General features: G+C 41.7%; 1 protein-coding gene across 10 annotated transcripts in view; it reads right to left on the reverse strand.

The window, feature by feature from the left end:
• ADAMTSL3 (ADAMTS like 3) overlaps positions 1–23,592 on the reverse strand; it is a 378,195-nt gene that overhangs the window by 100,334 nt on the left and 254,269 nt on the right. For all 10 annotated transcript variants that reach the window (XR_008705347.1, XR_008705348.1, XM_055555931.1 and 7 more), the window contains 3 exons: positions 8,660–8,789; positions 386–578; positions 113–292 (listed from right to left, as the gene is read on the reverse strand). Coding sequence is in view for 8 of the 10 variants with exons in the window: in XM_055555931.1 (XP_055411906.1) it covers positions 113–292; positions 386–578; positions 8,660–8,789 (503 nt within the window). In the remaining 2 variants the exon portion in view is untranslated. The remainder of the gene's footprint in view (positions 1–112; positions 293–385; positions 579–8,659; positions 8,790–23,592) is intronic.

Raw genomic sequence — 23,592 nt, forward strand, 5'->3', positions numbered from 1 at the left:
ATTCCACTCACATCAAAGGAGCCCCAGCTCTCATCTGAGGGAGGACATACTGAAAGGCTGAAAGGGAGGAGGAACAGAAAAGAAGGGGCTGTAAAGTTGGGATGGCCCTTACCTTGGACCAGTCTCCCACAGTCCAGTGTGGAGGACAGTCTGTCCTGGCACAGGACTTACGGGATGAGGCCTTGGGTCCTTGGCACAGTTCCTCGGAGAGATTCAAGAAGCTGCCATCCGTTAAGAGCTGCCGACAGGTGACCCTGCGATTCTGCGTTCCCCCTCCGCAGGTCCTGGAACACTGGGAGGACACAAGGAAGTGAGTCCACGGGCTCAGCTCTCTTCGGTTTAGTGAAACACAGGGCTCTTATGATCATAAGCCTGGCAGCCATACCTGCTGCCACTCTTCAATATGCCAGCTAGGAGGGCAGTCAAACTGGTTGCATGCTTGTAAGGCATGGGGTTTCTCATCTCTGCATTCCTCAGGTGGGGAGGGGGACTCCCCAGGGTGCAGGCAGTATACTTCTCGAGTCTGGATGCCAACACCACAGGTAGCTGAGCAGGGTCCCCAAGAGCCCATGTGCCACCTGTACCAAAACAACAAGTGGGCAAAATTCACTGTCCAGTGGACTCAGTGGGACACCCAGAGCATGGACAACTGCACGCTGCTCTCTGGACTTCCAGCCTCCACCCTCCATATCCATAGCATCAATAAACGCAATTAGAGTGCAGAAATACAATGTTTAAAGGCAAGACATGTCAGAAAAGTGCTGAAAGATTTCACCTGTCTAGGAAAGTCTGGAGTGAAAGAGAAGCAGATTTCTCTCCATCCTAGCCTACCACCATATATCATTAATAAAATCTTGGTTTTGTTTTGAATAGAGCCCCAAAGCAAGGATGATTTATATAAGGTGTCAAAAGAAATTTTAAATGCTTAAAAGCACACTTCAGGAAATTTTTAGGGCACCTGGATTCATTATTTGGAATATCCCTAAGAAAATTCTTTTATGTTAGGATTGGATTTACAGCACATATATATACATAATGTGATTCCTTTCCAATAAGATCTCGGAAAAATCAGGTTTTCTCATGAAACATCTGCAAAAATGAAAAACCAGGGCAGTTGCTTTGGGTACATATTTCCAAGTTGCCTTCAAAAATGATTCTCTCAATTCACGCTTTCGCCAGAAGTAGAGAGAGCCTGGCTTCTACAGCCATACGACCGCTGGACCGTATCATTTGAAAAAGGCTCTGCCCATCTGATGGGTGAAAAATTGTATACAATGATTATTTTAAAACTTGTAGATATTTAATTATTAGTAACCATGAATCTTATCCCAGCTGTAAAATATTTTTCTAAGCTCCTGGCTTATCAAAAAGACAAACTTTAACAAGAATATAGAGAATTTAATAATATATTTGAAAATTTTGATGAAATAGATAAGCTATTAGGCAACTATAAAAAGTTCATCTGAAGAAAAGGACTAGATTGTGCTAATTTTGTGATTAAGTTCCTACAAGTTTATAAGAAACAAATGAATTCTTATGTTACTTAAAATGTTCCAAGGTAAAAAATTGGATTAAAATGTAAAGAAAACTTTTGATTATAATCTATGATTATATATTCTTAATTTTAAAAAGAGAGAAATAGAAATTCTAAGTAACAAGCATATTAATCAAAGGATTAAAATAATACACAGTATGAACATTCATTTGGAAGGACTGATGTTGAAGCTGAGGCTCCAATACTTTGATCACTTGATATGAAGAGTCTACTTATTGGAAAAGACCCTGATGCTGGGAAAGATTGAAGGCAAAGAAGAGGGTGACAGAGGATGAAATGGTTAGATAGTATCACCAACTCAATGGACATGAATTTGAGCAATCTCCGGGAGATAGTGAAGGACAAGGGAGCCTGGGGTGCTGCAGTCTATGGGACCGCAAAGCGTCAGACACGACTTAGTGACTGAACAACAACAGCAACACACACTGTGAACTGAACATTTGTATCCTTCTCCAAACTCCAAAGATTCCAAGAATATTTGTATTATTTTCCAAATTGTTCTTATATTTTAACATCTTCTGTAATAAATTCATCTTTCATTTGGCGAATCTGTGAACTATCTTCATTAGCATTAGATTTTTTTCATATGCTTTGGAATGTCATTTTGCAGGCTCAACTGGAAGGGGTTTTCTTTCCCTCCACCTCCCTTAATCCTTTTCTCTGTCTCTTAACCCTTTCTTGGTTTGCCTCCACCGAGCCCTCGGGGATATCCAGGCTAGAACCAGGCCCACGTGGATAATGTGGCGTAGAAGCACTATGAAGAACTGACGACCCAACCACTGAGCCAACAGGTAAGCCAGGGCTGGATCTGCTCCCAGGGCTCTATTGTGTCTGTCCTTCATCTTCACAGGTGAGCAGCTTCAGGTTGTGGTCAGCAGCAGCTTTTCTTCACAAAGAAGTAAGGAATATGGGTCCTTTTCCATGAATTAAAAGAAAGATGCTCAGTCTCTGTTACCCAGAGGATCTGAACTCTCACTGACCCCAAATGCTGTGGGGCTAAAGCCCAGAAGAACCATAGGTCCAGTTCCACTCACCACTTCCCTCTTCTGTTCCTTTCCCAGCCTATATAGTTATTTTCACTGTTTCCTGGGTGTGATGTTTCCCTTTTTTATACTGTAGCTATCACCGATCTGTATTTAGAGCAGAATGTGAAATTAAAACATGATCTGAATTTGAAGTATATTCGTTAACCTATTAATTAGACTGCTAGTATATAAAGTTCCAGTAGCTTTAGGGGTGAGGAAAATCACCAATAGTAGATACTCTGACGACAATCAGACCACACAGCTAAAAATTAGAAGGTTTTGTTGCACTATTGAAACAACTCAGCTTAACTATGTAAGTTAATAGGAGCAACTTTGGGATGGTCAGTCTTTCAAGAAAGTATATAACTACTAGAATTGATCGGTGACATAAGGGACTGGAAGGGGAACCATTCTTACAAGAAACAGGCAACAATTTCTTATTAAGAGACAATGAACACAGCATTTTTTGTTTTAATTCAAGACCTGGGTAACAAGTTGGTACAGAAACATTTTACTCTTGGCTTTTGTCTCCCCACCTCCCTGTCTAGCCATGTTGAGTCCTGTCACAGAAGAAGAAGGCTCTTCTTGGACTAGTGGAACCATTATGTAACCCTGCCCGTTTCTCTCTCCTGGAAAAAGCAAACTCCATAAATAGCAGACACTCAGCAGTTAAAGGACAGACCAAAGGGAGTAACCCCAGAAGAGCAAATAAACATACAACGCCCCACCTTGGAGAGTTCAGGCTAATACATCAAACACATTTGCCTCTGGGTAAATAAAGATCTACTGACTGTCCAACCCAATCTCACTGGTAAGTTTCACCCTGGGGTGATATTTTACTGCTATTGCCCTTGGAGTCAGTAAATATTTGTATGGAAAGTATTGTGCAACACCCTGTTCCTGTTATTCCTACACCACTGGTTTCTAGAACCTAAAACATTTTTGTAAACTTACCTTTATTTTGGCATCAACCCTTTGTCTCTGCTGGTTTTTTTCCAAAATAACTCTCAACCTTCAAAAACTTTATTAAACTTGCAACTTTGAAATGAGGAATAGTATTTCTCTTCACATAAAAACAGACCCTTAATTTTGCACAGTGGCCAAGATATATTGTGTGCTGTCTTATTCCCAGCATGAAAGCTCTGTGGGCAAGACTGCTGAGGCAGATTATGTGCAAGATCCCTGGCCGAGGCTGAGTGATGAGGAACCTGCTCGTGGGCTAGTGCAGGAATAAACCAGCACGTTCCCTTCAGGAGCATAAAGGGACAGTTTCTAGATCTGTAGTCAGATCTTGCCCCAATTTGGTGAGCAAAGGAAGGATGGCACTGCAAACCAAGCTCAGCCCTGCTTGGCCTCCTAGGCAGGTCAAGCAGAGGCTGGTAGTCTTATAACTAAAACAAACCCTGAGCATTTCAAAGGACTCATGAGTAGACATGAGGATAATTGCAAAAATACTAGGCAGAGTCCTGCAGATGTGAGCGAAAAACGCAACCTGAAGCATGACTCAACAGTGAAAGACTAGAGCTGAAAAGGACCTTGGTGATGATAAAGTCTAACACCTTTCATCAACATTCAGATGAAGAAACTGGGCCCTAAGAGCCAAGGGACATGTCTGAAGTGTCCTGATCGAGGCAGAACTGGCCTCTACTCCATGCTCCAGATCCATTCCCACTTCTCTCTGCACTGTTAAGACACATCCCTATCATGTGTCCAAGGTTAGGATCCCATTTCACACTGTTGACTTCATATACCAGGGAGCAGAGAGCCGCTGATCACTTTTATGGGAGAGTATTAGCTTATTTCATGGATAAGGGCTCCAGGCAGAGGGCCAAGACCCAGAAGGCATGAATGAGCAGGAGCATGGGTCAAAGTGAATAATTCAGTGTGGCTGCTGGGCAAGTTCAAGTTCCTCTGGGTGTGTGTGAATGAGCATGTGTGTGTGTGTGCGCACGCGTACACGTGCTGTGGTGAGGTGAGAGAAGTCATGACAGGAAATGTGGTTCAAGAACCTAAAACCAGGGTCACCAAGGACTTTATCTGCTCTCATGGGTTGAACTGCTTTCTTCAAAATGAAGCTGAAGTCCTAACCACGAGAACTCATAAATCTGAACTTATGTGGAAATAGCATCTTTGTAGATGATAGAGTTAGGCTGAGGTCATCAGATGTTGGGCTCTAATTCAATAGGAGCAGTGTATAAAAGGGGAAATTTCAATGCAGAGACCTACAGAAGGAAGATGCTATGAAAACACCCAGGGGATTTCCCTGGTGGTCCAGGAGTGTGGCTAAGACTCCACACTCCCAATGCAGAGGGCCTGGGTTCCATTCCTCATCAAGGAACTAGATCCTACCTGCCACAACTAAGACCTGGTACAGCCAAATAAATAACTAAATATTATAAAAAAGAAAACACACAGGGAATGCCATCCACAAGCTGCTGCTGCTGCTGCTGCTAAGTCACGTCAGTTGTGTCCGACTCTGTGTGACCCCATAGACGGCAGCCCACCAGGCTCCTCCGTCCCGGGGATTCTCCAGGCAAGAACACTGGAGTGGGTTGCCATTTCCTTCTCCAGTGCATGAAAGTGAAAAGTGAGAGTGAAGTTGCTCAGTCACATCCAACTCTTTGTGACCCCAGGGACTGTAGCCTACCAGGCTCCTCCGTCCATGTCCATGGGATTTTCCAGGCAAAAGTACTGGAGTGGGTTGCCATTGCCTTCTCCCATCCACAAGCTAAGGACGCTCAAGCTACCAGAAGTAAGGAGAGGTGCACAGAACAGGTTTTCCTTCTGAGCTGTCAGAAGGAACCAACCTTGACTAGGGGTTTCCAGACTCCCCATATGTGAGACAGTGAACTTTGTTTAAGCCACTCAGTTTATGGAACTTTGTTATGGAAGCCCAAGGGAACTCATACATATGGCAAAGTAAAGACTGTGGCTTTTCCACAGGGAAAAGGAAGTCATTGGAGGGTTTTTTTGTGGGAGTTTACACAGCCATTCTCCAGTTTAGAAGACAGTTTCACAGTCATAGGTGTACATATGGATCAGAGCAGGAAACACTAGAGGCAGGACTCAGATTTTATGATAAATGGTCAGGGACATATCTAATTTGGACTCAATCCAAGGATGCTTTCAGATTCACATGCAGGCAGGCTTTAAATGGGTGACACTCAGATGAATTATGGCAGGCTAGCTATTTTGGTTAAGGTAATTAATTAAAAATTTATAATTGATTTCAATATCTCTACTTTTGTTCTCCCCATCCCAGGGTTTGAACAGTCTCTTTTAAGTGTACATTTTTTTTTTTTTTGGCCATGCAGTGCAGCATGTTGGGAATCTTGGTTCCCCAACCAGGGATCAAACACACATCCCCTGCATTGGCAGCTCAGAGTCTTAATCACTGGACCACCAGGGAAGTGCCTAAATGTAAATTTGATTTATCAAATGCTCCAATGGCTTCCCAGCAACTCTCAGGATCAAGTCCAAATGCCTGCCATGGTCCTACTGTCTGGTCTCGTCTCTGGTCATCTCCTGACTTCCTTTCTGTCCAGTTTCTTGAACACACCAATTTCTTCCTTTCCTTGGGACCTTTGTATATACTGTTCCTTCTGCCTAGAACACTCCTTCCTCTACGCTTCCCCTGGCCAACTTTCACTCCTCTTTTACATATCAGCTTACGTAGAACCCTCAGGGAGGCCTCCTCTGAATGCCTGCACCCAATCCTCAGTCCAACCAATCTACATTAGGTCCTTATGCAACTCTTGTTCTTGAGACTTCTTCTGTTTCTTTATAGCATGTATTATAATTTAAGTAATATACTTACTTATGTTTAACTCTTCCTCCTACCCCATCCCAAGACTCAAGTTGAAGGAACCAAATTAAAAACCTTGTAGAGCATGATTCCAATTTCTTGGGACAATAGGTTGAGATATTAAACTATGTTTCTCACCTCCTGCATTTCCCCTTGTCCTTCACCCTGGTCAGACGGGTAGTTTCCATCTCACAGAGCCTCAGCGGAGGGATGTGGTGGGGGTGGGGGGAGGAGAACAGAAACTAGCTTCTCCAAAAATATCTAAATTATTGCTTCTGATATTAGATTAAGAAAAAACTGAGAAACATAAGATGAGTAATTTGGATTCCTAAGGTTTTCAATACTTAACATGAGTGCTATTTCCCCTGAGATAAAGGGGATGTTCCAAATGGACAGAATCTCAGCATCACCTCCCATATACTTGATGTTCTTGGAGTGCTCTGGATAGACTTGCTGATACAGTGGGCATCCTGACTCCCAGTTACATGAAACCTTCTAACACTCCTACTGTGTTGTGTCTTCTGCCATTTTCTACTAGTATTCTGGTGTGGATGACTCTGGAATTCAGTAAACCTGGGGGCAGAAGTGGGAGATCTAGGGAAGAAGATTTCCCTATGCTGCTTCTGGGCCTTGCTCACCAAAGTAACTGAGTAGGTCTTTACTGCCTAGTCTCAGTTGAGTACAGCACAATGGCTCTAACGTAAGTCAAGAAGTTCCCTGAGGACTTCCCTAGTGGTCCAGTGGTTAAGAATCCTCCTTGCAATGCAGGGGATGCAGGTTTGATCCCTGGTCAGAGAACTAAGATTTCACATGCCTCAAGCAACTAAGACCACACAGCAACCACTGGGCCCTTGCACCACAACTAAAGAGTCCATGTGCCACAGTGAAAGATCCCATGTGCTATAACTAAGACCCTACACAACCAAATAAAGATATATATATATATATATATATATATATATATATATATATTTAAAGGAGTTTTCCATATTTCCTTAGCTGACAATCTAAGTCAGAAATATAGTAATGGATATAAAATGCTATGCCTGGTTCCCTGTAGATGTGGTCTCCCCAAGGATGAAGCTGGCCTCCTCCAAGACTGAGTAGGTTAGAGACCAAGACCCACAAAGAAAGGACCCATGTGCAGGACAGAGAAGCATGGATCTCCAGGATGCCCTCACTCACTGGATCCTCACCACCAGCACCCTGAGACCACCAAGACAGGACTTTCTTCCTCACAGCCAAAACATCTCATGGAATCAAAATCAGAAAGATCAAGAGACTTCCACAAGCACAAATTATTTCCTGAATAACCATAAAAATCAATCTTTACTCCTGGATGTAACAGACATAATAAATGTCCTCAATTGCTTAGAATCCCAGACATAATTAAACTTACCTTTAGTGAATGCACGTACCTAATTAAATGGGTGATATAATTACTAAGAGGCAGAAAGAGAATCTGGCAATGAGGAAAAGAGGAGGTGACTGGGAATGAGCTTTCAACTTTTGGCTTTAAATATATCACAGAAGAGGGGTCAAGATTATACAGGTAAAGGACAGAAAAGAGAAAAAACTGGGGGCTGGATTTTGGAATGTCTTGTGAGAAACTAGTGATGCTGAGTTATAATCTTCTGGAGCTAACAATAGCCAGGGACAGAGAAATATGAGGAAAATCTATGCTTCCTTCTGATAAAAATCCCCAGCATCTTATAAGGACTTAAGAGAGGAAGCAGATTAATTTTTAAGGTCAACCTTTCAGGCCAAGGAGACCAAAAATAAGCCAACATTGCCCACTCTTTGGGGACTCTTAACAGTACATCCCTTAATCTGAGATCTCTGGCAGGTCAGTGGGAAGGGTGAGAACACACTGGGGTGATTTCTAGGTAACAAGTAGGAGATCACTCAGTTAGTCCACAAATATGGACTGAGCACCTTCTGTGTACCTGTGCTAACTTGACCTCAGAGCCTGTGTTCCCTGATGTGGCTTCAGGCAAAGAAGTACCCCTGAAGGGACAGACATGAGACAACAAAACTGCTGAGCTCATGGTGTTGCCAGCAGCACCAGTTCACATTCACTCATGTATGATGCAAACAAAAGGCTGGGTAAAGGGGATTCCCGCTTAACCTGGCAGTATTCGTGTATCTTAGTGAGAATCTGGCTGGCACATAGCTTGAACAGAGAAGGCAGAACTCTGTTCTCCTTGGGTGACTCCCCCGTCAGCCTCAATACACATGCATGATTCTCTGCAGAGAGCAGAAGACCGCACGTACCTGGGCGGGCAGGGCTCTGTGTTACAAGCCTGGCTCATCGCCGGAGGGCGGTGGACCATATCACACAAGGTGTCATTGACTGTCTGCTGGGTCTGCAGGTGTAAGCACACTGCAATGGCTTCTTGATGGCCTGGAGGTTGGAAAGAGAAAAGAAAATACGCAAATGACTTAGAATGACTCATTGTGGGGAAAAAAGAAAACAGGGTCTTTGAACCCCTCATTCTTAAGCCACTGCCCTTTTGACTGTATTGCTTGCCTGCAGGATGCATTGCAGGGTCCACATGGAGCAAATGACTGTGCCTTTCCCAAAGTCTCCCAGGCTCTATTATTTCCTCAGTCACTTTGTAAACTCCCAAATGGTCACTTTGAGATGTCAAGGACCACCCCTGAGACCCCATCCACCGTCACACTGATCTGCGTTTCAAACACACTCAAGGCCAGGAGTTCCTGCAAATGAATCATCCACACGCTCCTTCCAAACATATACAATAATTTCCCTAAGAGGAATTTTCATATCAGCTCCTAAAGAATAACACTTTCTCACATGAGTGGAATCAAACAGTATTTGTCTGCGCCTAATGTATATTGGACTGCAAAGAGATCAAACCAGTCAGTCCTAGAGGAAATCAACCCTGAACATTCATTGGAAGGACTGATGTTGAAGCTGAAGCTCCAATGCTTTGGCCACCTGATGTGAACAGCCAACTCATTAGAAAAGACCCTGATGCTGGGAAAGAGTGAAGGCAGGAGGAGGAGACGACAGAGGACAAGATGGTTGGATGGCATCACTGACTCAATGGACATGAGTTTGAGCAAGCTCCAGGAGATGGTGAAGGGCAGGGAAGCCTGGTGTGCTGCAGTCCATGGGGTTGCAGAGAGTTGGACATGACAGAGAGACTGAACAACAAATGTATATTGGGATGCATTTTTAAGGTTAACTTATAGCATGGTCAAATTCATAGGGTCAGAGAGTACTTTGGTAGATGTTAGGGGCAAGATGGGGGCGAGTAAGTGTTAAATGGGGACAGAATTTCAGTTTGTGCTCAGTCGTGTCTGACTCTGTGATCCCATGGACTGTAACATGCCAGGCTCCTCTGTCCACGGGATTTCCCAGGCAAGAATACTGAAGTGGGTTGCCATTTCCTCCTCCAAGGGATCTTACTGACCCAGGAATCGAACCCTTATCTCCTACATTTCCTGCATTAGCAGGCAGATTCTTTACCATTAAGCCACCTGGGAAGCCCCTTTTGTACCCAAAGGGTTCCAAAATGCAATACAGCCAACCAGCTTCCCTGTTCAAATACAAACTTTCACAGGCACATTTTTCCTTTGAGGCTAGACAGGTCTGTCTGACTCCAAGGCCCAGTCTCAATCATTATTTTGTTTGTTGAGACAAATTTTTTAAAAAAAGATTATTGGGAAATCAGAACTGAGCAAAATATAAATCAAATTTTGATGGAAAAAATCAAATAAAAACTGTAATAGCAACCAACTATGCTATTTGAAATATGCAAATGTATTCAGTTTCATGCAAGAATGTGTGTTCCACATTGTGGTTCTTTTTCCAAATGCCATGTTTCAATTCAACCATTTTACAATATTTCGCAGAATACAGTATGGACCAAAAGTATATATAAAATATATATTCGAGATGTTGAGTTCTTTTCCCTAAATTTTCTTTGCTTTCTTCAGTTGTAATCTTATGCTCCTGGGCATAGTAGGATGCAGTCTTAAATCTCCATGCATCTTCCAATGAATATTTTTTTAATAAACACTAACCTGAAACATGAACAGACACTGCTACAACTATAACACTGCTACAATTCTAGCTCAGGCTCCTCCCTACAAATGTTGAACTCAGTGATTTTACAGGGACACAGATGTTCATTTGCTAGCAAGTTTTATTTCTTTTTAATATGAGAAAAATGCAGTTATCTTTCACATATATTCTAATTTATAACCAGAATTATTTACAAAATACACTTGGAGACTATTTTGGAACATGAGTGGGTGGATCTGAAAGCACCAAAGTTACCTCATTTTAACCATTTTTATGGAATTTCACAATAGTTGTGACAAATTAAAGCAAGTTTACTCAAAAGAATATAAAAGTTTAATGAGAGATTTAGGATACTTATTGAGGTGGAATGTATTTTCCAAAGATGGCCATGAGACTATCTCCCGTCTCTCACACTGAACCTATGACATGACTTCACCACTTTCCACTTCAAGAGGGTTGAGCAAACCTTTATCCTCAAAAGAAAAAAGTTATAAAGATAAGTTTACTTCATCTCATTTTTAACAAAATTTGGACAGTAATCACAAATATGCATTTAGAAGATATACGATAAATCAAGTGTTGAAATTTCAATTCAATTTCTCTAATAAATCCTTTGGTAGCATGAGGCAACATTCTTCACTTCACTGTTGACTTCTGCAATGTCATAATACGAGGGTTATTTTATTTTTTGGCAAAAAATATCTAAAGCCTACATCAAGAAATGAATTAATAATTAAAGGATAAAAACACAGACGCTAAGAGGGGAAGCAGAGCCAATAAATGAGCTAATACATTCTCTTTTGTTGGTTTAAGGTTAGTTCAAGTTGGGTTTCTTGCAAATAAATCTTGACTAATTCAACATGCCAAGTAACATATCACACACACACACACACACACATTAACACACACAGAGTAAGAAATACTCAGAGCAACAACAACAAGAAAATCTACAGTCAGAACCTTTAAGGTGTTGCTGCTGCTGCTGCTAAGTCGCTTCAGTCGTGTCCGACTCTGTGCGACCCCATAGAGAGCAGCCCACCAGGCTCCCCCGTCCCTGGGATTCTTACCAGTATTTAATATAATAAATTACTTTTTAAAAGTTGGAAAATGATTTGAATAAGAAAATTATGTTTATATAATAACCAAATGGCCTTGGCCCTCAGAAATAGATGCAATATGCTTTTCTAAGCAGAGGAACATTAACAAAAATTGATCTTACATTAGTCTATAAAGAAAACTGTATTAAATTCCATAACCTAGAAATTATGTAGGCAATATTCCTTGACCATAATAGAGTCCAACTATAAATGAAAAATAAACAATTAAAACCCCCAATCCAAACATCAGAATTTAAAAATAATCATTTCTGATAAGTGGCACTAGTGGTAAAGAATCCACCTGCCAATGCAGGAGATGCAAGAGAGGTGGGTTCACCCCTGGGTGAGAAAGAGCACCTGGAGAAGGAAAGGGCAACCTGCTCCAGTATTCTTGCCTGGAGAACCCCATGGACAGATAAGACTGGTGGGCTGCAGTCCATGGGGCCACAAAGAATCAGACATGACTGAGTGACTGAGCACATACACACAAAACTCTTAGCTTAAAAACAGTAATTAAGTTACACATTATTTGACAAGAAAAAGGAGCAGAGGAGGGCTTAAAGCAACTGGATATTAGATGAACAACGCTTGATGATGCTATTAATATCATTATGAAATGCATGACTTTTTCTCAAGAAAATCTAAATTATGAAATTCACTTTAAAATTCAGTTCAGTTCAGTTCACTCACTCAGTCATGTCCAACTCTTCGCAACCCCATGGACCACAGCATTCCAGGCCTCCCTGTCTATCACCAACTCCCAGAGTCTGCTCAAATTCATCTTCATTGAGTCGGTGATGCCATCCAACCATCTCATCCTCTGTTGTCCCCTTCTCCTTCTGCCTTCAACCTTTCCCAGAATCAGGGTCTTTTCAAATGAGTCAGATCTCCACATCAGGGGGCCAAAGTATTGGCGTTTCAGCTTTAACATCAGTCCGTCCAATGAATATTCAGGACTGATCTCCTTTAGGATGGACTGGATGGATCTCCTTGCAGTTCAAGGGATTCTCAAGAGCCTTCTCCAACACCACATTTCAAAAGCATTAATTCTTTGGCACTCGGTTTTCTTTATAGTCCAACCCTCACATCCATACATGACTACTGGAAAAACCATAGCCTTGACGAGACAAAACTTTGTTGGCAAAGAAATGTCTCTGCTTTCTAATACACTGTCTAGGTTGGTCATAACTTTCTTCCAAGGAGTAAGCGTCTTTTAATTTCATGGCTGCAATCACCATCTGCAGTGATTTTTGGAGCCCCAGAAAATAAAGTCTGACACTGTTTCCACTGTTTCCATCTATTTCCCATGAAGTGATGGGACCAGATGACATGATCTTAGTTTTCTGAACGTTGAGGTTTAAACCAACTTTTTCACTCTCCTCTTTCACTTTCATCAAGAGGCTCTTTAGGTCTTCTTCACTTTCTGCCATAAGGGTGGTGTCATCTGCATATCTGAGGTTACTGATATTTCTCCTGGCTGGCAATCTTGATTTCAGCTTGTGCTTCTTCCAGCCCAGCATTTCTCATGATGTACTCCGCATATAAATTAAATAAGCAGGGTGACAATATACAGCCTTGACATACTCCTGTTCCTATTTGGAACCAGTCTGTTGTTCCATGTCCAGTTATAACTGTTGCTTCCTGACCTGCATACAGGTTTCTCAAGTGGCAGATCAGGTAGTCTGGTATTCCCATCTCTTTCAGAATTCTCCACAGTTTATTGTGATCCACATAGTCAAAGGATTTGGCATAGTCAATAAAGCAGAAATAGATGTTTATCTGGAACTCTCTTGCTTTTTCCATGATCCAGCGGATGTTGGCAATTTGATCTCTGGTTCCTCTGCCTTTTCTAAAACCAGCTTGAACATCTGGAGGTTCACATTTCACGTATTGCTGAAGCCTGGCTTGGAGAATTTTCAGCATTACTTTACTAGCACGTGAGATGAGTGCAATTGTGCGGTAGGTTGAGCATTCTTTGGCATTGCCTTTCTTTGGGATTGGAATGAAAACTGACCTTTTCCAGTCCTGTGGCCACTGCTGAGTTTTCCAAATTTGCTGACATATTGAGTGTAGCACTTTCACAGCATCATCTTTTAGAATGTGAAATAGCTCAACTGGAATTCCATCACCTCTACTAGTTTTATTTGTAGTGATGCTTCCTAAGGCCCACTTGACTTCACATTCCAGGATGTCTGGTGCTGGGTGAGTGATCACACCACTGTGATTATCTGGATCGTGAAGATCTTTTTTGTACAGTTCTTCTGTGTATTCTTGCCACCTCTTCTTAATATCTTCTGCTTCTGTTAGGTCCATACCATTTCTGTCCCTTATTGAGCCCATCTTTGCATGAAATGTTCCCTTGGTATCTCTAATTTTCTTAAAGAGATCTCGTCTTTCCCATTCTATTGTTTTCCTCTCTTTCTTTGCACTGATCACTGAGGAAGGCTTTCTTATCTCTCCTTGCCATTTTTGGAATTCTGCATTCAAATGGGTATCTCTTTCTTTTTCTCCTTTGCTTTTCATTTCTCTTCTTTTCACAACTATTCATAAGGCCTCCTCAGACAGCCATTTTGCTGTTTTGCATTTCTTTTTCTTGGGGATGGTCTAGATCCCTGTCTCCTGTAGAATGTCATGAACCTCTGCCCATAGTTCATCAGGCACTCTATCAGATCTAGTCCCTTAAATCTATTTCTTACTTCCACTGTATGTGGCTGCGCGGCACTGGAGAGGCAAGTGGCTGAGAGGAGATACTCTACATCCAAGGTCAGTAGCGGTGGCCCTGAGGAGATACCCCACGTGCAAGGTAAGGAGCAGCAGCTATACTTTGCTGGAGCAGCCGTGAAGAGATACCCCACGTCCAAGGTAAGAGAAACCCCAGTAAGACGGTAGGTGCTGAGAGAGGGAATCAGAGGGCAGACAGACTGAAACCACAATCAGAGAAAACTAACCAATCTAATCACATGGAACATAATCTTGTCTAACTCAATGAAACTAAGCCATGCCATGTAGGACCACCCAAGACGGACAGGTCTTGGTGGAGAGTCCTGACAAAATGTGGTCCATTGGAGAAGGGAATGGCAAACCACTTCAGTATGTTTACCTTGAGAACCCCATGAACAGTATGAAAAGGTAAAAAGATAGGACACTGGAAGATGAACTCCCCAGGCTGGTAGGTGCCCAATATGCTACTAGAGATCAGTGGAGAAATAACTCCAGAAAGAATGAAGAGACGGAGTCAAAGCAAAAACAACACCCAGTTGTGGGTGTGACTGGTGATGGAAGCAAGGTCTGATGCTGTAAAGAGCAATATTGCATAGGAACCTGGAATGCTAGGTCCATGAATCAAGGCAAACAGGAGATGGCAAGAGTGTACGTCGACATTTTAGGAATCAGCGAACTAAAATGGACTGGAATGGGTGAATTTAACTCAGATGACCATTATATTTACTACTGTGGACAAGAATCCCTTAGAAGGAATGGAGTAGCCATCATAGTCAACAAAAGAGTCCAAAATGCAGTACTTGGATGCAATCTCAAAAATGACAGAATGATCTCTGTTCGTTTCCAAGGCAAACCATTCAATATCATGGTAATCCAAGTCTATGCCCCAACCAGTAATGCTGAAGAAGCCAAAGTTGATCGATTCTATGAAGACCTACAAGACCTTTAAGAACTAACTCCCAAAAAAGATGTCCTTTTCATTATAGGGGCCTGGAATGCAAAAGTAGGAAGTCAAGAAACACCTGGAGTAACAGGCAGATTTGGCTTTGGAGACAGAATGAAGCAGGGCAAAGGCTAATAGAGTTATGCAAAGTGAACACACTGGCCATAGCAAACATTGCCTTCCAACAACAAAAGAGAAGTCTCTACACATAGATATGACCAGATGGCCAACACCAAAATCAGACTGATTATATTCTTTGCAGCCAAAGATGGAGAAGCTCTATACAGTCAGCAAAAACAAGATGGGGAGCTGACTGTGGCTCAGATCATGAACTCGTTATTGCCAAATTCAGATTTAAATTGAAGAAAGTAGGGAAAACCCCTAGACCATTCAGGTATGACCTAAATCACTTTAAAATTAAGAGTTATTTATCAAAAATAACTATAGCCAGTATAATTTATTAATGAATACATAATATAAAAAGTGGTAAATTGTGACATTGAAAACATAAAGTGGGGAGTAAAATGGTACAGATTTTTTATGTGATTGAAGTTAAGTTGTTTGCAGCATAACATAAACTATTATAAGGTATTTTATGTAAGTCTCATAGTATCTACAAGCAAAATTCTATAGTAGAAAAAAAAAAAAAAAGAGTTTGTATATGACAGTAAGTGGGGAGGGGACTTGAAAATGATCTTACAGATCCAGCAACAATTCCCCTCCCAATCCTGCCCCTAAAGGGAAAAATAAGAACTGAATTTATATAGTTGTAGAAACAAATTCTTTCAGACTTTTTAAAGAGATGTCATCTATGATAGGAACTATTTAAGATTATTGAAATGTATGGAAAACTTCAATTCATTAAAAAAAAAAAACTAGTATAAACCCGATGACAAAAATCTATAAAAGAGAAAAGAACAGATCTACTTAATATAGTGTTGCCTTACACAATTTTACATGACAGATGAAAGCCTAGGGCCGTATTGAAAAGGATAGTTATGTTTTCCTCTCTGCTGATTAACCAGTATGATAGAATAAATACTACTATAAACTCCCAGGTAATGAAAAAAAGGAGAAGCATAATATCCTATGGACCCAGAGGAATGCCATTTTGGTGTTAAAATGCAAATTTTACAGTACTCCAAAATAGGTGAGTTCTTTTAGGGGCCAGTTGAGGAGACAGCTGGTAAAAATTAAGGATTGTTAAAAGCCATTTGGCCTCATGAAGGGCATCATAAACATCAGTGGAGCCTGAGAGGAAGTGATCAATTATATCAAGAGTAGCTGAAAGAAACTCCAGCTCAAGGCCTGTTAAGATTTGAAGGGATTTGAAGAGAACAAAATGGTGACTGCTAATGTACCATGTCGGAAACACATCTCCATGGGGAGTATGCCCAAATGAGCCCGTGGTGGGCCAACTCAGCTTTCAGATCCCTTTCCCATTTGCAGGAAGGTATTCTTGTACTCCACCATGCTCAGTGGAGGCTACCAACTTGCATCAATATCATTCATATCTAAATGAAAAATCCTAAATTAAATATGGGGTTAGCAAAAAAGTTCATTTGCGTTTTTTCCATAACATCTTACAGAAAAATCTGAATGAACCTTTTGGCCAACCCAATAGTAGTACACTATAGTCAAGTCAAGAGTATAATAAAAAAAATACTACGTTGTGACTTCAAACCCTGGGCATTCACCAATCAAATCATTCACACACAAATATTCACACATGCTCAACCAGAAACAAACAGATAGGAACTTCCTATGATCCAGCAGATAAACTCACCGGCCCAGCCAGCAGATAAATCCATCCACCCAGGCCCTTCCCTTGCCAGTTTCCATTAGGAGATGCATCTCTAACTAGTTAAGATTGAACTCCACAAGTAGGCTTTAGATTTCACTCCCTTCCATCATAGAAGTTTGTTGACACTTTGCCTTTCCCTTTCATTCTGAAACTTTCTCATTGCCTTTTTTTTTTTTTAAGAAAATTATTGATTTGGCTGTGCTGGGTCTTTGCAAGATCTTTAGTTGCAGCATGCAGGAACTAGTTCCCTGACCAGGGCTCCCTACACTGGAAGTGTGGAGTCTTAGCCACTGGACCTCCAGGGAAGTCCCCTCTCATTGCCTTTTAAATGCACCTGGACTCTGTCATGAACTGACAGCACACACACAGCCCTCCCCTAACAAACCATGCCTTCTAGCCATCTTCCTCTCTGTGGGCCCCCTGACATCACTTGTTATCCCTTTTAATCCTTTTTTTACAATACAACTGGACTAACCTTTTTGAAATAAACATTTGATCATTAATTTCCATTTTAATGACTTGGATGGCTTCTCATTGTTCTTAGGATAAAGACCCAAATGAACATGGCCCGTAAGACCTTCACTGTCTGGCCCCTGCTTTCCTTTACAGCATCATCTCACATTAAACCCCATCTTTCTCAGTACACTAGCTGTGCCCAACTTCAGCTCCTGGAATTTCCCATGTGCCCTCTTGCCACCTAGCACCCTTCCACATGATCCTTTTCCTGCTGGAAATTCTCTTTGTACCACTGTCTCAAACTTTTGCTTAATTAATTTCTCATCTTTCAGACTTAAAGTTCAAATGTAATTGTTCTTAGGGAATCTTTCCCTGACCTCCCAAGTTAGGTCAAATTCCTCCTATTATGTGCTTTCATGGCATCATATGCTTCTTTTTAAAATTTGTTTCTAGTTATTTTTTGGTCACACCACACAGCATGTGGGATCTTAGTTCCTCGACCAGTGATTGAACCTCTGCCCCCTGTGATGAAGTGCAGATTCGTAACCACTGGACCGCTAGGCAAGTCCCAACCATATACTTTTTTGTAGCTGCAATAACCAGCTGTAAGTTTAAACATATGTGTGTGTGATTATGCGATGAACACATTTCCCCCTCTAGATCTGAGTTGCAGAGGTGGGAACTATTTGTCTCTATTACCTAGGTCAGCACCTTGCACAAAAAAGCACACAATAAATATTTGTAGGATGTTATTTTCAAATGAAACAATAAGAGAGATCCCTGCTACTGTCAAGACCAAGGCACAGTTGGCATCATCTACCTTATTTACTATTGTTCTTGCAATTCTGGACAATGCAATAAGAGAGAAAACATAAACAGGATAAACAACTATTGGAAAGAGAAAATCATCATTAATTGCAGATGATGATTTACTTGAGGAATTCAAAGAATGCACTTGGTTGGCACAGTTAGATGCATTAAGGGATTCAGCAATTTAGTCCATTTTCTTTTAAAAGGAAAAAACAATATTCTAAGATGAATAACTTCTTATATTTTAAACTATATTATAAACTTATATTATAAACTCTTATATTATCCCACCAACATTTATAACACACATGTGTCAGGCACAGTGATTAAACACTTCTCCAACATAACCTTGCTTAAGAATCACATTTAATCCTTTCATTAATCCTAATAATGTAGGTGTGGCTCTTCTCATTTCACAAAAATAAACCTCTGCAAATTTAAACAACTAGCCCAAAGGAAGGGGCAGAACTATGGTCCAAAATGAGGCCAAAGTTCACGTCTATGCTACTAGCCAGTGGTTTTAGAAAACACAAAGGGAGAAATGAAAGGTCATAAATGCAACAAATAATATAAGACACAAGAGAAAATGTTAGTGAGGAATGTTTATCGTGTGCATGTGTGTGTGTTCAGTCATTAAGTTGTATCTGACTCTTTGCGACCCCATGGACTGTAGCCTTCCAGGCTCCTCTGTCCACGGGACTCTCCAGGCAAGCTACTAGAGTGGGTTGCCATTTCCTCCTCCAGGGGATCTTCCCCACCAAGGGATCGAACCTGCATCTCTTATGTCTCCTGCATTGCAGGTGGATTCTTTAGCACTAGTGCCACCTGGGAAGCCCATGTTGATAGTGTAGTAAATTACAAAACTTTATCCGTGGGTATTTAAAAGGTAAGCATAACTTCCAGGATGTACATACACATATAACATAATGCTGTACACCATATACTTACATACACTCTGGAGACTGGAAATAGAGTATGTCTGCATTCTTTATACTTTTGGGAATTGAGAAAGAATTGTTGCCACTCCAGTATGAAAGCAGACTTGTAAAAGATTCTTAAACATCAATGATTACAACAAATTGATTTACTTTTATTTCCTGTATGATGTGAAAGCAAGTTAAGACTATACAAATATACAATATTGGGATGGGAATCAGAGGTTTATCTTTTTGAAAATATATCACTTGCCTATCTTATTTTTCTACCAGAAACAGGAATGCTGAAGAAATAACTGCATGCCTGTGGAAATTTTATTTTTCTGTGGTTTCCAGTCATTGCAGACTTACCCTCCCTGTTATTCAGGATGAGGGTTAAAATCCACATTCAAAACCACACATAAGTGGGCTTACAGAGGCTGAGCCTCTAAAACCACATTAAAATGGATTACAGAGAGGCAAGTGTCACTGCCTCTAAGTAATGCAGTAGGGACAGTAAAGCCAACATAACCAAGAGCTGTGCTCCCTCAGGACACAAGGACCATGCCTTCATTCTGTATCGTGGTACTGAGCCTGGAATCGAGTGAGAGCATAGAGTCTAGCACAGAGCAGGTGTTCAGTTTCCTGCATTTAGAGGATTTTATAACCCTCCAAGCATTTCAAGTATTCAACAGAATTGAGTTACACATTTAAAATGAAATTTTAAGCTTGAACTCAAGAAATTAAAAACATTAAGAAAATTAAACCTGAACCCAAGAAATTAAACCATTGCTTTATGCAAAGTGAAAAATCTTACTATAAGCACTTACAGATCAACCCCTCAATAAAGAAGTTGTCCACTCTCTATTTTGGACTGTGTCATACACTTTGACTCTCAGCTTCCCTAGCCATACCATTTGGGTTCATGGGCATGCAAGATTCATCTAATGACGTTATCCTGAATTACACAACACAGGATAGCCTCACAAGGCTAAGTTCTGTTTAACTGAGAGTTGAAAGATTAGCAAGCTGAGCCCTGTTAAAATTTGCAAAATGTGTTCCAGTTACATAAGAGGATGTCAGAAACAAATGGACACCATCCCATCCACCATGTGAGTGCTGAAATGCACTTCTAACATGTGCAAGGCCTTTCTCTCCTCACAGCTGGCCAAAGGCCCACAGTGCCAATAAGGATAAACTGAACTGGACAAGTCTCACAAAACTTGTATGCCTTAAACAGATCCAGAGATCATTTTACTACTCCTAACTATATACCCAAGAGAAATGAAGATGTACATCCACACAATAATGTGTACGTGAATGTTCAGAGCAGTTTTAGGCATAGTATCCAAGGCATGCAAATAAACCAAAATCTAACTGATGAATGAATAAATATGGACATATCAATACAATGGAATAGTATTCAAACCTAAAAAGAGACGAAGTGCTGACTTATGTTACAACATGGATGAACCTTGAGAGCACACTAAATAAAAGAAGGTGGTCACAAAGATTGCTCATTGCGTGATTCCACTTATATGAAACGTCCAGAAGAAATAAAAAGTAGATCAGTAGTTGTGAGAGGCTGCTGGTAGCAGGAAAATGGGGGTTTGAGAGGAAATGGGGCGGTGATTTCTTAAGGCTACAGGGTTCTTTTGGGGTCAAAGTGTTCTAAAATTGTTTTGATGGGGTCTTCCCTGGTGGTTCAGTGGTTAAGAACCCATCTTGCATTGCAAGGGACATGAGTTCGACCCCCGATTGGGCAACTAAGCCTGTGTGCTGCAATTAGAAGAGTCTGTGTGCTGCATGAAAGCTCACACATGGCACAACTAAGACCCAATGCAGCCAAATATATCAGTGTTAAAAGAAGATTGTGATGATGGGTACACAGCTTTGTGAATATACCAAAAAACACCACGTTGTATACTTCAGGTATATAAATTGTATGGTATGTGAATTATATCTTAATAAAGTTGTTACCAAAAAAACAGAAAATCATGCCAGGGGGTCCAGGCCTCCTGGCCGTCTTGGTGGGCACTGGGAAAGTAGCAGATCTGAACATTTTGGCATCAGGTTCCAAAAATGAGGTCAAATAGACTCTCTCAACTGAATCAGAATTCAGCTGGTCAATTTTCCTTGGGCAACTCTATGTGGTCTGTTAAGTTCCAAGGACCCAACATGCCACGCTTTCTCATCTGGATGGCCTTCTCGGTCAGGAAAAAACTGAAGTCAAGGATGACAGAGTACTAGATGTAAGACTAATTCTATCAATGGCAGTATTCCAAAGTCTGAGATTAATACAGTAGATTTGGAGGTATGCAAGCAATAGCCGGGGGCTTCCAGGTGGTGCTAGTGGTAAAGAAAGTGTAGTCACTCAATCGTGTCTGACTCTTTGAGATCCCATTAACAGCACCCCACCTGGCTACTCTGTCCATGGAATTCTTTAGGCAAAAATACTGAAGTGGATTGCCATTTACCTGCCTGCCAATGCAGGAGACATAAGAGACTCAGGTTCGATCCCTTGGTCTGAAAGATCCCCTGGAGAAGGGCATGGCAACCCACTCCAGTATTCTTATCTGGGGAATCCCATAGACAGAGGAACCTGGCAGGCTACAGTCCATGTGTCACAGAGTCAGACACAATTGACTGAGCAGGCATGCAAGCATGCGTGACTATCTCTGGAGGGCTTCCCCCGACTCCTCAGGAAAGTACCACTTCCCAGATTATGAAGGGCATATCAGTCTTAAGGCTTCCAAGATATAACAGAAGACATGTCCAGGACCCTGAACCCAGAGGTTTGGGCCAAAGCAGACATGAAATTGAGGAGGAAAGTGAGACTTCATTTCCTGGGAGGGAAGAGACACAGCAGACATTTAGTGTTGGGTGAAGCAGGCTAAACTCCTGGCTAGCTGAGGTGGGCTTCTAGGAAGCAGAGAGAAGCAAGCAAGAGAGGGAGAGAGAATCTGGAGGCAGATGAGAGTTCTTTTCCTAATTGCACAGGGGTACCACCATATGAAAGACAGTAGCTTAACTGAGGCCTAGGGGTAAAGCACATGCCAGTTCACCTGGGTTTACTGATGGGCTGGTGTCCAGGATAGGTGGATTTACAGATTGAACTACACAGGAAAGAGAAAGACAAATACCTCAAGTCACAGCGACTGGATGGCAAGAATGGAGAATGCACTCCACCTGCCCAGGGAAGAGGCCAGGGCACAATGACTGGCACACGAGCTCTTAAGACCTGATGGGGAGGGCCTAGTAAAGGGTGCAGGGCTGCCAGGAGGAGTGGAGCAGGCTGTTGAGCCAACTTCCCCCTAAGGCAGCAGCTTCCTTAGCTTTTGCACCACTGGCTGGCACTGAAGTCAGAGCATTTCTTTCTTTTTTTTTTTTTCCCCTTTTTTTCTTTGACCATGCCACACGGCATGTAGGATCATAGTTCCCTGACCTGGGATCAAACCCATGCCCCTTGCAGTGGAAGTGCATGGTCTTAACAACTGGACCACCAGGGAAGTCTGGTTAGAGCATTTCTAGCCCCCAGCTTCAGCCATGACAGCTGGCTGGAAGGCACAGTCAGGAGTGAGTGAGAGGATGTCAGGGCCTGGATTCCTGAGACAGGAGTCCCCTTCATGTCACTAGAGGATCATGGTTTCCCACTGATTATTTCTGTCCTTTTACTTCCAGCAGAGAGAGAATGACTATCTGGACTTCTCTGGGCTCATTCACTCCCTTTTGGAGCCTGGAATGCTTGAAGCACCTTGGGGCTAATTTCCACCCCAAGGGGGCCACCTGACAATATGATCACTTCCTAGTCCTATCAGGGTCCCTGGCTATGTGTACACACATGCACACACACATAAATCATGGTGATCAGTTTGCTCCATACTGGTTTCTGGTTCAATGTGCAGGTATGAACCTAAATTATTTTCTGAGGATAACTTCTGACCAAGAGAGCATCACATAAGGCAGTCCCAGGCTGCTTCATTCTGTAATTCTGACTTATGTACAACACTACCTAAACTAATAATTTCTTGCATTTTCCTATTTATTCTCTATCAATTGGTGACCTCTGTAACCATCTCAATTAGGCAAATGCTTAGAACACAGGATCTAGTCCCACTGTCCTTTATCTTTCTAAAATAATGATGATGAAAACTGAAAGAAAGAAAAGGCACAGTTTTCAATTATTCAAATGACTTCTTCTCCTTTGGACTTCTGCTAGTTTTTTTTTTTTTAAACTTTACAAAATTACAAACTTTTGCCAAATATCAAAATGAATCCACCACCGGTATACATGTGTTCCCCATCCTGAACCCTCCTCCCTCCTCCCTCCCCATACCATCCCTCTGGGTCGTCCCAGTGCACTAGCCCCAAGCATCCAGTATCGTGCATTGAATCTGGACTGGCAACT

The sequence above is a fragment of the Bubalus kerabau genome, chromosome 19 (genome assembly GCF_029407905.1).
Source record: "Bubalus kerabau isolate K-KA32 ecotype Philippines breed swamp buffalo chromosome 19, PCC_UOA_SB_1v2, whole genome shotgun sequence".
Lineage (NCBI taxonomy): Eukaryota > Metazoa > Chordata > Mammalia > Artiodactyla > Bovidae > Bubalus > Bubalus kerabau.